This window comes from Ambystoma mexicanum, chromosome 5q (genome assembly GCF_040938575.1).
Source record: "Ambystoma mexicanum isolate Mex_15411 chromosome 5q, UKY_AmexF1_1, whole genome shotgun sequence".
Taxonomy (NCBI): Eukaryota; Metazoa; Chordata; class Amphibia; order Caudata; family Ambystomatidae; genus Ambystoma; species Ambystoma mexicanum.
This window is the reverse complement of record NC_090933.1, coordinates 675,581,216-675,595,823: the sequence shown is the minus strand read 5'-3', so window position 1 is coordinate 675,595,823 and position 14,608 is coordinate 675,581,216. Positions and strand designations below refer to the sequence as shown.

Here is a 14,608-nt window from a genome sequence, read left to right as displayed (position 1 = left end):
TGTGAAAATAAAACAGTATAATTGGTTAAGCAGGATAGTTTAAAATCTTTAAATGCATACCATTGTACATATAGATTACCTTTTGTTTACCCTCAAATAGTACATTCTAAATAGTATTTTTGGTACAACATTAGTGTGTGCTGCACTGTTGTTGTATTGATATGAAATAATTATTGGGTCATTGGGAAAAGAAATCCATAGAGTATTACAAATAATTATTATAATTATGTGAGTGTAAGTGTGATAGTATGTTATTTGGAAGTGTGTTGTAATTTATAGAATCTTTAAAGAAGGTTGTTGGTGAATTCTAACTATATTGGACTTAACAAGATGTTTTGCAGTAATAACAACTGTGATAGCATATTTGAAGTGTATTGCAATGAAGGGTATTTTAGAAGTAGTTAGATACCTGTTGGCATATTCTAACTGTCTTGGGTTTTAAAAGTACTATTGTAGTATTTTAGATGTAGTTAGATACCAGTTGGTGTTTTCTGTTTATTGCACTATAGTTTAGTGAGCCAATTTGGGGAAAAAAGAATATTAAGTAGGCATTTATTAGATTTGGTAGCAACGTTGCCGTATTGTATTATATTGGATTTTACAAGAAGTATTGCAGTAACAAGAACTGTGATGGCATATTTGAAGTGTATTGCAATTAAGGGTATTTTTGAAGTAGTTAGATACCGGTTGGCATATTCTAACTATCTTGGCTTTAAAAAGTACTATTGTAGTATTATGGATGTAGTTAGATACCCGTTGGTGTATTCTATCTGTATATTGTGCAACAGTTTAGTGACTAAATTTGAGTTGAAGGAATATTAAGGAGGCATTTGTTAGATTTGCTGGTAACCTATGTTTTGGAGTAACAGAAGTGTTGTTACATTCAAACCAACCACTTTGGCCTATGCAGTATAGTGGCCTGAAGTGGTTGTAGCACCAGGGTAGTATATTATGTCTACTGTTGTAAAGGTTTTCTTGCCAAGAGATACTTGGCCATGTGTGAACCTAGTAAGCTTACAGTCGTTTGTCGTACCATCTGCATTGTACCTTAGAAGCATTAGTATCACGTATTGACCATGTGAGTTTATTTGTACATTGGAACGATTTTCTGAATTACAAAAAGTGCATAATATGCTATGATTTGAATTCTGCAGAAGCTGGTGAAATGGAATGAATTCAGAATTTGGTACGGATATATACATAAATCGTTCATTAGGGATGTGCTCTTGTGAAACATGGTTGCAGTGAGTGTATTTATGTTTGCATGTGTATGAAATCAGGAAGATTTCATTTATAGGGATGTTTCTGGTTTCCGGTACTTGTAGTAAGTACATTAGGAATTCTTGTGGATCTTCCTGTGTGTTTATGGTGAATTTTACCACTCCTGTACAGTAGTCCAATTTTTGCCTTATACCTGAGACTCTAGTGCCGTCAGGATTATTTGTGGCATTTCTATGAAGGACAAGCATTTGCAAACACAACTGGTCCGAGACATTTAAGTAAATTTTGTGAACAATTGGTGGCAATTGAAAGAGAAGATTGATTGCTACATTTGTATAACAATTTACTCCAGTTGTGTTGCTGAATTTAAATGGACCACAGAGTTGTGCCTCTGTATCTATTGATGGGCCTGCAGTTGTTTTTTGAGAAGAGACATTTCTCTCTTTTTTCTTCTGGTGGACGTGCTGTTGATTTTGGACTAGACAGTTTTGTGGTTGTATTATTTAATGGAGCAGCAGTTGTTCTTTGTTTAGCGGTATGGTTAGGAGATCTGTTATACATTCTGTTTGTATTCTTTTTCTTTTTAAAGGTTTTCTTTTTTGAAGTAGAGGGTACATATCTCGATGGGTGGTGTACAGTGCACATAGCATGCTGTATTCTAGGATACAAGGAATATCAGCATTGACTTTGTTTGCAGCAAAGTGAACTAGGAATAGACAATCAAGTGTACTCACAAGTGAAAGTGCTACGTAACTCAGACCTTTTTTAAAGACTGTGCTGTCAATGTCAATCAATGTGGGATCTAGGGTTAGACCTTGCAATTTGTGAATAGTGACAGCATATGCAAGAGATAAGGATAATTGTTCTCTGCATACTTACATGTCTTTGAAAAGAAGGAAACATGCTATTGTGCAGCATATTTGTTTATCTTCCGGAAGGTTGTCAAAGTGGATGTTGACAAACTGAATGTTGTTGTCATATGGATATGTTTGGAAGCCAACAACTGTACCAATTGCTCCATTGACTAAACCTTGTTCTACGTCAAGGGTACGTTTTAGAATTAGTCTGCAGTTTAGACACAGAGTTAATCCAGCTGTGTTGGAGATACATTGTTCTAAGCTATTTAGTTGTGCTGTTGCTTGTTGATAAACAGGGAGTGTCATGCCGTGCACTTTTAGTGTGTGCGTGGAGCAGATATCCAATATGGGTTGCATTTCTTTTTTAAACACAGTATCATTGAACTAACTACAGCTTGCAAGGGTTGGCATTAAGGACATGCATATTATATTTTGTTGAGTTAATTGTTCCATGACATCAGGAGCAGATGTGTTTTGCCCATATAGCTTATGGATTAGTCTAGTATTTAAGATGGATTTTGCATCTTTAGTAAGCAGACCAGTTCTAATGCTTTTTTAAATGTTAGCATAGGTGAGATCTGCAGACTGACACATGCTTTGAGTTAGTTCTCTGTAACAGAAATATTGCTAGAGATTTACATTTCCAATGCTGCAGAGTATGTTACGCCATTGTTTGTGTCCTATTGTTTTTAAAATAGGTTGACCTTTTACTGGTGTTAACTGTGATTTCTAGATACATGTTGAGTTGTTCATAATTTAGTTGTGGTTTGAGCAGTGACAAGTCTTCTTCAGATTGTTTAGATTGATACATGGTATTTTCTACCTCAATCATGACTATTTCTGCTACATTTAGAATGAGTGGTTCTCCAAGTGGTTCTTGGCTTCTTATAAGGGACGGTTGGCTGCTCTCAGGAGTGTCTTTATCTAGTAGAGCTTCAATTTCTTCCTCTTGTTGGCATTCATTGTCCAACAATTATTTGTATTGTTTGAAATTGACATTTGTTATACTGCTTTCATTTGTTTTGAATGCAGCTTCAAATGAGTCATGGTCACATAACAATTCCTCTTTTCTCCAAGGTTTAAAAAGTTGCAGTAGGGCCATTATAATAAAGTTCTCTATTTTGTGGATATTTAAATGATAACTTTCTATGATTAATTAGGCTGGGTTTGGTAAGTTTCACTAGGCTTCCTTCATAAGTTGATACGGAATATTTGCCAGCCGTCTCATCTGGTGTGACATTGTTTTTGTAGGAGTAGTTTTGGGCTATGTCCTACAGGCACATATTTTCCAAAGCAGCACTTCTTGTTTGGGTAGTATGGGTCAATTAAAATGTTTTTTAACATGTCCAGGCTGTTGGCATCATTTGTGGCTATTGTTTCTATCTCTTGGTAGGATTTAAGTACTCTTTTGTGGGATGAACCTGCCCAAAGGTTTAGCCAGACAGTGTGTTCAGCTTTTGCCATATAAAGTTGTACCTGTTAAACGGTCTGAAGTTTCATAGCACACAAATTCTCTATGGGAGAGCATTTTTATAACGAAGCTGTACAATTTTTGTGACAGTGTTTGTCAGATGATATGTCATCCCAGATGTCTTTTAGTTCTGTTTTCTCAGCTTTCGTGAGATAAGCTGTGACATATCTTGCAACTTCAGTGGAATTGTCTAGGATGTATTGTATGTCTATATTTGCATTCCACAAGAGGACAATGATTGCATTGTAATCATTGATATACTTGGATGCTTTGTCCCTTTTAATGTTGAATGTGCTTTTAGTGGATTTGCCTTTTACACTGTGTCTAACAGAAGACATCAAGCTATTTACTTGTCCTTTTGCGTAAACTGGTCTAGGGAAGCCAAAGCGACATTTGGTATAGCATTTACCATTGTTTTTATATCTATGTCCACAGTATTTGCCACGCTCATGTATTTGGAAGCGTAAGATTTGTGTACATAGGTCACTATGTGTGGATTCGGAAGGGATGTTGGAGGCAATGTATTTTTCAATTAACTGTAAAACAGTGGCTTCACTGTCATGGCCAAATTTAGGAGAATCTTTTATCCACAACAGCATGTGGTTGTGTGGTGCTCCTCTGGATTGATATGCTTTTCTTCCAAAGAATTGTTCCACTTCTCCGAGTGGAGGGGTAGTTTTATTTCAGATGAAGTGCAGCATGGCAATGGAGCAATGGTGAAAGTACCTTGATACAGTGACAGGGTCAGGAGAACAGAGATCTCCTGGTGTTTTTATATCTATTCCCTACTGCGTATTCTGCACAACTTAAAGTAACAAACCATGTGGGTGGGCCTAGTTTCCTTAACATACAATGTACATCAGCCTGACGTCAGAACCAGTATTCTTTTGTACCACACATGTCGGCCAAGAGATTTCAGGTACTTGACTAGAAAACTTCATCTTTGTCTTTTATATTTTGAAGCAATTGGGCAGCAGACATGTTTTAAAAATTAGAGCCTGCTTTTAATATCCATAACAGAGTTGCTAGTTCACTTTCGAACAGGAGGGGGAAAATATATTCTATATTTCGTCTGAATCTGGGGTCTTCAGAATAGATTCATAAAAAGCGATATTCTGATGCAGTAATTTGTATTGATCTTTCATCATATCTTCCTCCTTTTCCTGTAGGAAAGAGTAGAGGAACAGAATGTGCTTCTACACTCTTCTCCCATATGCTCATTGGGGATCCATTGGCTTGACGCATTTGACATGTTTCTAATGCATCTTCTATGGTGTCTTTGGAGTGTAGTGGGTGTCTGGTCTAAAATGTTGGCTGCAGTAACAGGATCTACACGTTCAAATTTGCCAGCTGGTGGTGAATCTTGAATCATTTGGGTGGTTTCTCTTAAGTTTTCTTCTATGTTTATATCTTTGTAGTATTCATTGTTTTTGTTCAGCCATTTTAGGGCTCGTCTAGCTTTGTTTAAGTCGACCAGTTGTTGCCAAATTGTTTTGTCTTTTGTTGGTACACCATTAACCAGTACAATCAATGATTGATCTATTGACCACTGTACTCCAAGTTTCTACATTTTCTTTCAGATCTTATGGCAAATAAACTGCTTTGCCACTGATTACTTTTAGTAACTCAGATGGAGGCAATTTGGCCGTTTTTGGTTGAAGGCGTATTATAGCTTGACATGGGTGTACTGTTTGGATGGTAATGCTCCCAAAAAAGTTACGTTGTTGGAGAGCTTTTGGAATTGGGAAGATTTCTAAGTTGTTAGTGTGATGCTGGAAATGCATTGGAGGGACAGGGCCTTAATGTCCTTGTCCTGTACTCCTTTTATCATGTGTGTTCTGTGTTATTTTCTGCCCAGGAGTCCATGTGGGACTCCTGGAAGTGCAGCGCCTCCTCTTTTTGGTTTGGCGAACAGACTCTTGGAGTACCCTTATGGCACCCATGGTGGAGGTACAACCCTGTACCCCTCGTGTATATTTTTGGGCACATGTCTGTGGCCCACAGAGCAGGATATGGGCTGGTGGCAGCTCCATGCTGAATTTGACAGGTGCTCGGAGTATCCTTCATTTTGGGATACCCAGACTCTGCCATTTGGAATCAGTTGATTCCTGATAGGAGACAAGATGGACCCTGTGGCCTCTTGCTTTGTATTGCCTGTTTCCTTGTTTTCCCAAAGTCCTGGGAAGCCCTGACTTGGCCCATTCCCCTGACTGGCTGTTGGGTGGAAGTTCCATATATGGTATTGTGGGAAAGCCCAGGCCAGACTGGCTGGAGCCTTCCCAATGACTGTATGTTGTGGGTACACCCATGGGGTGGGACCTGGGTGAATGGAGTGTGTGACCAATATGCATTTCATGCTATGGGTGTCTAGTTTCTGGTATGTGACACAAAGACTGAGACAGCCCTGCCTGAAACTGGTATGAATGCAGTGTGGAGTGCTGAATGGCTGGGTGCTTGTCTGAATCCACATTCCGTGTAGTGAGTGTCTGGATGGAGAAGAATGGCCCGATTGCACTCTGAGCCTGATTGCCTGCCTGCCTACCTGAATGCCCTTCTGAATGATTGGTGGCCCAAGTGTGACCCAGCAGAGTGAATGAGAGACCAAACAGTATATCTGGGGACCTCTCACTGATGGAAATTTTTCAGAATCTGAAATCGAAACTTGATGCTTGATCTCGAAGCCGAGCCGGAAGAAGAAGGTTAACTGCTGTTTCCCTTCGAAGCAATCTGAAAGATGCCGTGCCGTTGAGGACTGATCCGAGAGAGGATCTGGCTAGGAGACCTCTCCCCGAGCTACGAGGGAAGTCAGCCTTTGAAAGACTGTCGACCAGAGATGGGGTCCGCCGAGGAAACTGAAGAGAAGCGCCCGGACATCCTTCCACCATCATCGCCTAGGGTTCGGAGGACCGCCATAACTGCTGGAAGCCCGTTGAAGACGTGTTGCCCAGAAGCAGGGACAACTTGATGCTGTGCCGCTGATGACCGGGGCCACAATACTTCATTGCCTAAGAACACTTTGAAGCAGGGAGACACTTGCTCATCACAGTCAACCGCTTTGTCCCGACGGAGAAAGTCAAAGTCGGCGTTGAACAGAGGAGAATCCGCCAGTGGGTGTCCCGTCACCATAAAGACCACAAAGACGCTGACGGCCCGACGCCCTTGCTGGGCCAAAGTTCTTCATTGACGCTTTGCGGCAACTCATCGTCGAGGTGCACCGCATGCCTCATCTTTGCAGGACACCCGCGACCGATTGTCGACGAGCACCGCCAGGACCGAAGCTGCTGCTGCGATGCCATTGTTCACCTTTTCTTCGAGGGATCTCGGCGATCCGTGGCTCCTACCTTAAAGGGAGTTAACTCAAGAAGGATCCATCAATGACCCGACATCGAACTCTGCTAAACCAGGTACATTGGGGTAGTAGAACTTTTATAGAAGGAAATAAGACTCTTATAAACAATATATGGACTGGGCTTGTCAATATTCTGTATTTACAGGTTGCCCAGGTGGGAGGATCCTCACATAGGACTGTGCCTAGTGATGGGGGCCCAGTATTCTGCCAATTGCTTAACCAGCTTGTTTTCCTCCTCCAGTCTATTGCCGGTTCACTTTATTAATTGATTTGTATGCCATTTGGAAACTGTCTACAGTTGATGCATTTTAATGGAATCAAAGAAGTAATTGTGGTACCACATAGACCCTATATATATTTATCAAGTGTGATATGTTATGTGTACACAATCAAAGCCTTATTTACATACAGAACTGTGTTTTCAGTGAGATAGTGTGTGGACATTCCTTTGTGGGTGCTTGGGGACTACATTGTACTTAAGAAACAGGCTGCATCACTTCCTGAGAGTTTAAGCCTTAGTTGCTCGTCCACAGCTACGGAATAGAGAACCTTGGCTGGGGTGATCTGTTCTTCTACTCTGCTATATAGGGAGAAGTAGTACAGATACAGTATAGATACCCCCTCCAGTCTTTACAGTTAATAATGGAATTTGGTTATTGTCAAGCTTTGTATTGCAGTACATGCAAATTATTGAGGGGTCAGTTATTTTGTATTTTTTTTCTGTTGTTAGATATAAAGCTAATTGGAACCATTGGGATTCTTCAATGTCCTCTATTTAGTTGGCCATATCTACTATATTTGTGCTTTTTAAAATAAAAAGTTCTGCGACAACAGACACATACTTGGTCTAGTATTTCAGCAGATCTGTTTTGAAATGTAGCTATTTCTTTTTTGTATGTGTTTGTTAGGAGGTTGAAGTTTGTGAGGCTTTTGCGAATGTTTTCTGAAGTTACTGAATTTTCTAAGTCAACTTCAGTTCCAAAATATTTACTTTGAATGTGCTCTATTCCTCAAAGGAGTTCTTTGAATTTGTAGGACAATGTTATTTAAATTTTGGAGTTGTAGAGTAGGACTTTTTGCATAGTATAGTCTATGCAAAAGATTCCATGTAGCAGAATGGTGTATTGCTAACATTTTGATGTGGTGGAAGGTGGTTTTGCAAGCAGTTCCTGAAATGCATGCTGGGCAGGAGTCTATGGTTTGTAAAGGTTTCATTTAATTTTGTCTTTTAGTTTCACATAGTGATTGAGGAATTTAGCTGCCTTTATAAGTTTGTGAAGAACTCTACAGTGGACATTTTTTTGTAAAATGAATATGTTGTAATGCTTTACGCGGCTACGTTAACTTTGGTAGATATAGTGTTTGGTTCATTAGTAGGTCTGCTTTTGTTTGTACATTTTGTTTACTTTTCGTTTTTGCAAGCAGGGTCTTACTTTATTTTAGTGGTGGTTGGTTTTGTTTGTTCAGTGAGGTTAATAGCTGTTTTGTTTTAATGTTTTATATAATAATAATAAATATATACATTGTTTTAGAAGTGGATGACTATATGGCTTGCTTTTATTCTTATTTGCTGTATTTATTCTTTGTTTTCTACAGAGTTGGTTATTAGTAGGTATTCTCTTCTGCCTGTTGGGAAAAAAGAAAGTTTGGGTTAACAAGTTGTGGAATGTACAAGCAAGTATTGTGCATGGGTGTGTTGGTGTGATTGTAGAGATGAATAGAGTGCTTTGCGATTGTGTAGTGGGATGATAGGTGTGGTTGGGAAGGTTGTAAGAGTGTGCAGGTGTGATGGGCTTGGGTTAGTAATGGAGTGGTGGTGTGACTGAATAAGTAGGGATATTAGGATGTTTGAGGAAAACAGTGGTTTTTATAATGGTGGTGTTTAGATGAGAATAGAAAGAGTGTGAATGTTGAAATATAATGAGTAAGAGTGACATAAATGTTGCTTCGAAAAAAGAATACTCAAGGGTAATATATAGTGAAAGTGCATTGTTAGAATTAGAGAGATTTGTGAAGAGTGTTCTTTTTCCAGTAGCTGTCTTCGGCAATCTTCTTCTTTCCTGTAATTGTAAAAGAAAATTAGTGGGTATATGTGGTAATGGCAAAGTACTTTTAGTAAGAGAGGTTGTTATTTATGATGGTAGGAGGAGTTGTTGGGAAATGAAGTTGTGTTATGGGTGGTGTACTAAAGTATGTTAACTATATTGTTAGAACAATTGGAGTATGAGGAGTTCTGTTTGGGGCATTGGAAGGAACAGGGCAAAAATGCTGCTGGTTTTAATAAATGAAGTGCTGTGTTTGTGATGCGATGTATTTGTAATGTGTTGCAGTGTAAAGAATAGGGAAACTGTGACCTAGTGGTAATGCAATGGCGGAATGTTGCAGCAGTGTTTGGTGTCTTATAGTAGAGGTTGTAAAAAAGAATAGCTTATATGTAAGGGGAAGTGTTGTGTATATAGATACTTGGCAATATAGGCATACATGTGAGCAGGTGGAGAATGGTGGCAGTAGAATGGAAAGTGTGACATTTATATGAAATGAAAAATTGAAAATCCAGAGCGTTTAAAAAGATTTCTTTTTAGGAGTATTTTCATGAAAGTTAAAAAATGCATATGTGCATTTACAGCAGCAGTGTCTGTAACTTTTTTGTAAAAGAAATGAAAAGCAGATGGAAACGATTTGTAGACCATTTTTAAGCTGCACTTGGTGTGTGGAAGTTTAATATGTTGGCAGTACATGCATACTTGCCAGCATGATCCTTTCCAATATGTAGGTGCTTATCAAGTCTTGGTTTTTTTCTTTGCATTCTGGGAGTTGTAGATGCACTTTTTCCATTAGAAAACTTGGCCTACAAGTGCAGAAATGCAGAAAATAAAATTGAAATTTTAATGAGACTCTAACCGCATGTTTTCTGTAAAAATATTCACAAAGGAAAGAATTTGACTTCTAGTACACTAAAACCACCATAAGAGTTCTTTCCATTAAAAAATACAAACTTGAATGCCACGATGATATGTCACACGCGCCACTGAAACCAAGAGAAACAGATGAAGCTAAAATCAAACCTGTACATTTTTTTCAGCTTGGCATGCTATTTTTTTTACTCTTAACTGTTTCTGTCCCAAAAAAAGGAAAAACTGTCCACAGATATTTTTGGGGCCAGGCCTGCAATCCTCATAAATGCCTGGCATTACAGGGAATACGTTTAACGGTTTGCACCATTAATTCTCATATTGTAGGTGCACGTTGCAAAGTATTTATTTTACATATATTTGTTGATGTTTTCAGGCAGAAGCAACGGATTCAGCGCGCGCCAAGTATTTTTGTTTGTCAAAGAAATAAACATAGGCAATTCCAAGGCACTGCAGATGGGCTGTCAATCTTACCTGAGGCAACGTGCCCTTGACCAAAGCCTGGATGTCTGCTTTGGAATAACCAATAGCCGCCAGCCCATCGTCAACATTCAAATCAAACAGGAGTTTCCGCAGCGTGTCCGCCAAAATCAGCCCGGCGTCTTTTATCTTGGCAGTCCGGATGTCGGCCCCTAGAAAAAGCAGAAAGGTCCGTCTGTACGGCTGAGCGGGGAGCCTGTGCTGCTCTGAAACGAAGCACACATCATCTGCATTCATAGCCAGTGCACTGCATATCTGTGTACAAGTTGTACACTCGAAAAAGTGTGAGCAGATCAAACAAAACATGCACATCTGAATAACACATTCATGTGTGGCGCACTGGCACACTTCTAACAGTCTCCTTTCGGGGAAACGAGGTTATAATAAGGAATGAAAACCATTAGGTACACTACAGTCTGCTTCTGAAAGATGCTCTGCTGTCTGGCGGATGCATTCTGCAGGGAGAATAGGCTGCGTAGAACTAACTGGCTTCCAACAAACGTGTCACATTGAAAAGCCACCTATCAATTTAGTGCACAACATTATGACCATGCTGCCATCTACAGGCGACTCAAAGACTAGTTCTTGTAACTTTTCTATTTTTACAGCGACATTCTTCATATTCAGGGCATATGAACTCGCTTTCTGAAATACAACTTGAAACGTGAAGCACGAGTAAAATGTGTAATGACCGTAAAATGTAGAAAGATAGAATAAGAGATACATTCGGAGTGCTTTTGATGGTATCATTTTTGCCGGCATGGGAAAGGCGGAGTAAGAAAATGCACCTCAGACACAAGTAACCTCACATTTTAAGCGAGTGCCCTTGCTCTGAGCTTTGGTTAATGCCTCTCTATTCGTTCGCTAGTGCGCATTTTAAATGGCAGTTTTTTTCCCGTTCATCATGGGGTTGGGCCTTTGTTCAGACGCAAATATCAACTTTCAAATGCAGTAAGATAGCTCAGCGCGTTAAGCACCGACGCTTGAAATATCGGTGCAACCTACAGATTCGGTATCAAATACCTGAAATGACTCGTCCTTCAGAAGTCGTTACAATTGTGTTTTAATAATCTCTTCTGTTTTACAACACGTATACATTGGAGTTATCTGGTCGTAGACACTATTTGAAATTGGGCAAAGTGACAGTAATTGCTTATTAAAGAACTACACAGTTTTATTGCTTTCATTCTAAAGGCATTCTAAATGCATGGGTCTGATCCCAACAGACGAGCACTAGACAGGTCACTGCCTCCATTGGTGCCAAGCCCATAATTATCAGAAACCACACCAATAGTGAGCAGAACTAGTTATTAGGATTTTATGCCATCAAAACGAAAACAATTGCTTCGTTGTAGTTCACTTCGTGCACATTACTTTTTTTGAGCCCCCAGCCCCAAGTCCCCTTTCCTTTTCACTGCCACCGCAGCCAAACCCCTCCCCACCCTCTTTTAACCATTAACCCACAAATACCGACAGCAATTCGAAGCAATTCAAAATAACATATACAAAGTAAATTACAACGAAGTAATTTCCTTAGTGAAAACTGCGGGAGACCGTTATTAGCACATTACACTTCCTCGTTCGTCTTCCTTGTTCCAGTGCTTCCTCTATGAGGCGAGTCGTCACCCAGGAGACAGGTGCTTCACAAGCCCCCCTAAAGATGCTGTTTCCCGCCTTTTTCTAAACTCCTACCTTAGGCTGGGCATAAAAGCACCTCTGACTCGCCAAGACTCGGTCTGTCTGATTCCCAAGCGGTTTAAAATCATAATGGTGTCGGGAGTCAGGGAAGCCCAGGACTGACAAGGAAGGTTAGTACTCGAGTAACTGTGACTGATGTTACTTAATGGTGGTTCTTCCTAAGAGAGGAGCTATGCATCCCTCCTCCACGGTCTAGGCGAGCTCTCAGAAGACCTTTCCAAAGCAAAATAAATGAAACTATAGAAGATGGGTTGGGCAATAGATGCGGTATGCGCAACACTGTGTTAAGTCTGGTGTACTGCATATTGGAGAGTTATAGATATGCAGCAAGGTCACGGGGGTGGGGGAGGTGTTGCCAAAACCTCTTCAGCTTGATTCATGAAATGATTTGCGTGAAAAACGCAGATTTGAGGGCCTTTCTCGAAAATCCCTGTTTGAAGTATGGGGATTTTCGGGCAGAAAGGCGCGCAAATCTGCGTTTTTCACGTTAAATATTCCATGAATCAGGCTCCTAGTGTTGTCTAATGGGTAGTTGTTCCCGGATACCTTGCGCTCAAAAGAATACAGATTCTGGTTTTTCAGTAGGCTATATTTTGTTTAATTAATAGTGTAAGTGGTCAGCCGACATGTGTTTCGACCCATCCGGAACTTTATTAAGGCTGAGTTAATACATTTGTTGGCAACTGGTGCAGCATTTTGACAAAGAACGTTGGTGGTAGTTATTTCACCAATTTTACGTCACACACATTCATAAACAATTGGCTATGTCACGTGGCATGTATTTTTTTTTAAAGATTAAAGGGTGAGCATGAACCATAAATTGAGCATTTTTATGACATGATTTATAGTTTTCCATGATGGTCACATGCATAGTTTGTGATTTACGAACGGGGTGGAAAAGACGAGGAGGGGGAGGGAGATGACAAGCTCTTAGTATATATCATGTGTTGCATTCTTTTTACATGTGGCGCCCAATTTCAGGGAGGAGAATTGTTGGCCAGACACAGAGAGTCTTCCCTATAGCAGTTGATTTGCTGATTACTACGTTTGGCGGATCAAGATTGACTCTCATCCATCTGTAGATTGGGATTGAGAGTGTATGTATCAATAGGGGTGAGTGAGCCATGTGGGCTTGGACAGCTGGGGAGTGTATGGTGGGGTGGGCATTTATCTGATTCAGTAGACAGTTTTGGTGAAGAAAAGCGGGGGGTGTACTTACCCTTGTGGGGTTTGGGAGGGGTCTCCAATTGCTTCCCTGTTGTCTGGCAATAAACCAGGCCGGTTGAGCTCAGGAGGTCTGAAAAAGGTGAGTGAAGTGCTGGTCAGAGTGGGGCCGGCCATTTGAGCCAAGTGGGTTCTGACTGAGCATGTCTGAGGTGGCAGCCTGGTGGTTTGGCCTGATGCAGCCGTTCAAGTTTGGGACGCATGAGTGTACGTTAGGTTTATGCCTGCTCCATCGTGGCTATGGCTTTCTAGCTGGGCATTGGCATATAGGGAGGAAGTGTTCGTTCTGGGTGATAGGTGCAAGCAGCCTGTTATAATCTATTCTGGTCATGATTATGGCAATGAATGTTGTGTTGGTTGAAGAGAGGGACATATGTTATAATCTGTGTGGGATTGATTATGGCTATGAGTGTTGGGATGGTGGTGATGTCACTAACATTCTAGGTGGAGTGTTGGTGTGGTGATGTCACTGGGACTCTGGGTTGAATGTTGATGCATGTTTGGTGTACAGGGTTCTACTGGTCTCAGTTGGACCTAAGCTGCTGGGCTAGATGGATGTCCCAGCGCTTTCTCGATCTACTAACTCCCAATCCGATCTCCAATCCTCAAGCTGTTCAGGAGTCACGGCAGCCACCTCCAAACATCCGTCACACTCTGGACCAACCCACCAGAGTGGACCGTGCGTGTGCAGCTCCAGACAATGGGCCACTTCAGCCCCAGCGCCACCTGGACCCTGCACCTTCCGGGAACTGGGCAACCTCAGCCCCCCCGCCGGTACATACAACAGCGCCACCAGCTGTTGTTCCTCCTCTCCTGGCACGTAGGTTTTATTCTCTTAGTTAGTAAGTCGAGAAAGCACTGGGACATCCATCTAGCCCAGCAGCTTAGGTCCAACTGACACTAGTAGAACCCTGCCCACCAAACATACATCAACATTCCACCCAGAGTCCCAGTGACATCACCACACCAACACTCCACCTAGAATGCTAGTGACATCACTACCATCACAACACTCATAGCCATAATCAATCCCACACAGATTATAACATATGTCCCTCTCTTCAACCAACCACCATCACAACACTCATAGCCATAATCAATCCCACACAGATTATAACACAGCCTCCATTATTTGACTGGGCTTCGCGTTTAGCCATAGGGGCCAAGTATAACATAGTAACTTGATAATTCTGTTTACTTGGGTGGGACTAGGGGTGTCTGTGCAGCACTGCCTGAGGGAGTGTTATAGGCAGAGTGGGAAGGTTCCTAGTCTAATAAAAACAGCAGTTGCCTGATATACACGTCGGGGTATTTATAGCATGGTTGTCTGCTAGGTTGTGGCTAAGGGTACGTTGGATGGGCAGCAATTTTGGTTAAGAAACCATTTGGTTTAAAG

General features: G+C 40.9%; 1 protein-coding gene across 1 annotated transcript in view; it reads right to left on the bottom strand.

Annotated features, from left to right (window-relative positions):
- The window catches only part of ADHFE1 (alcohol dehydrogenase iron containing 1), a 419,108-nt gene that overhangs the window by 18,606 nt on the left and 385,894 nt on the right, over positions 1-14,608 (bottom strand). The window contains exon 13 of the mRNA XM_069621130.1: positions 10,285-10,442. Within this exon, the coding sequence (XP_069477231.1) occupies positions 10,285-10,442 (158 nt within the window). The remainder of the gene's footprint in view (positions 1-10,284; positions 10,443-14,608) is intronic.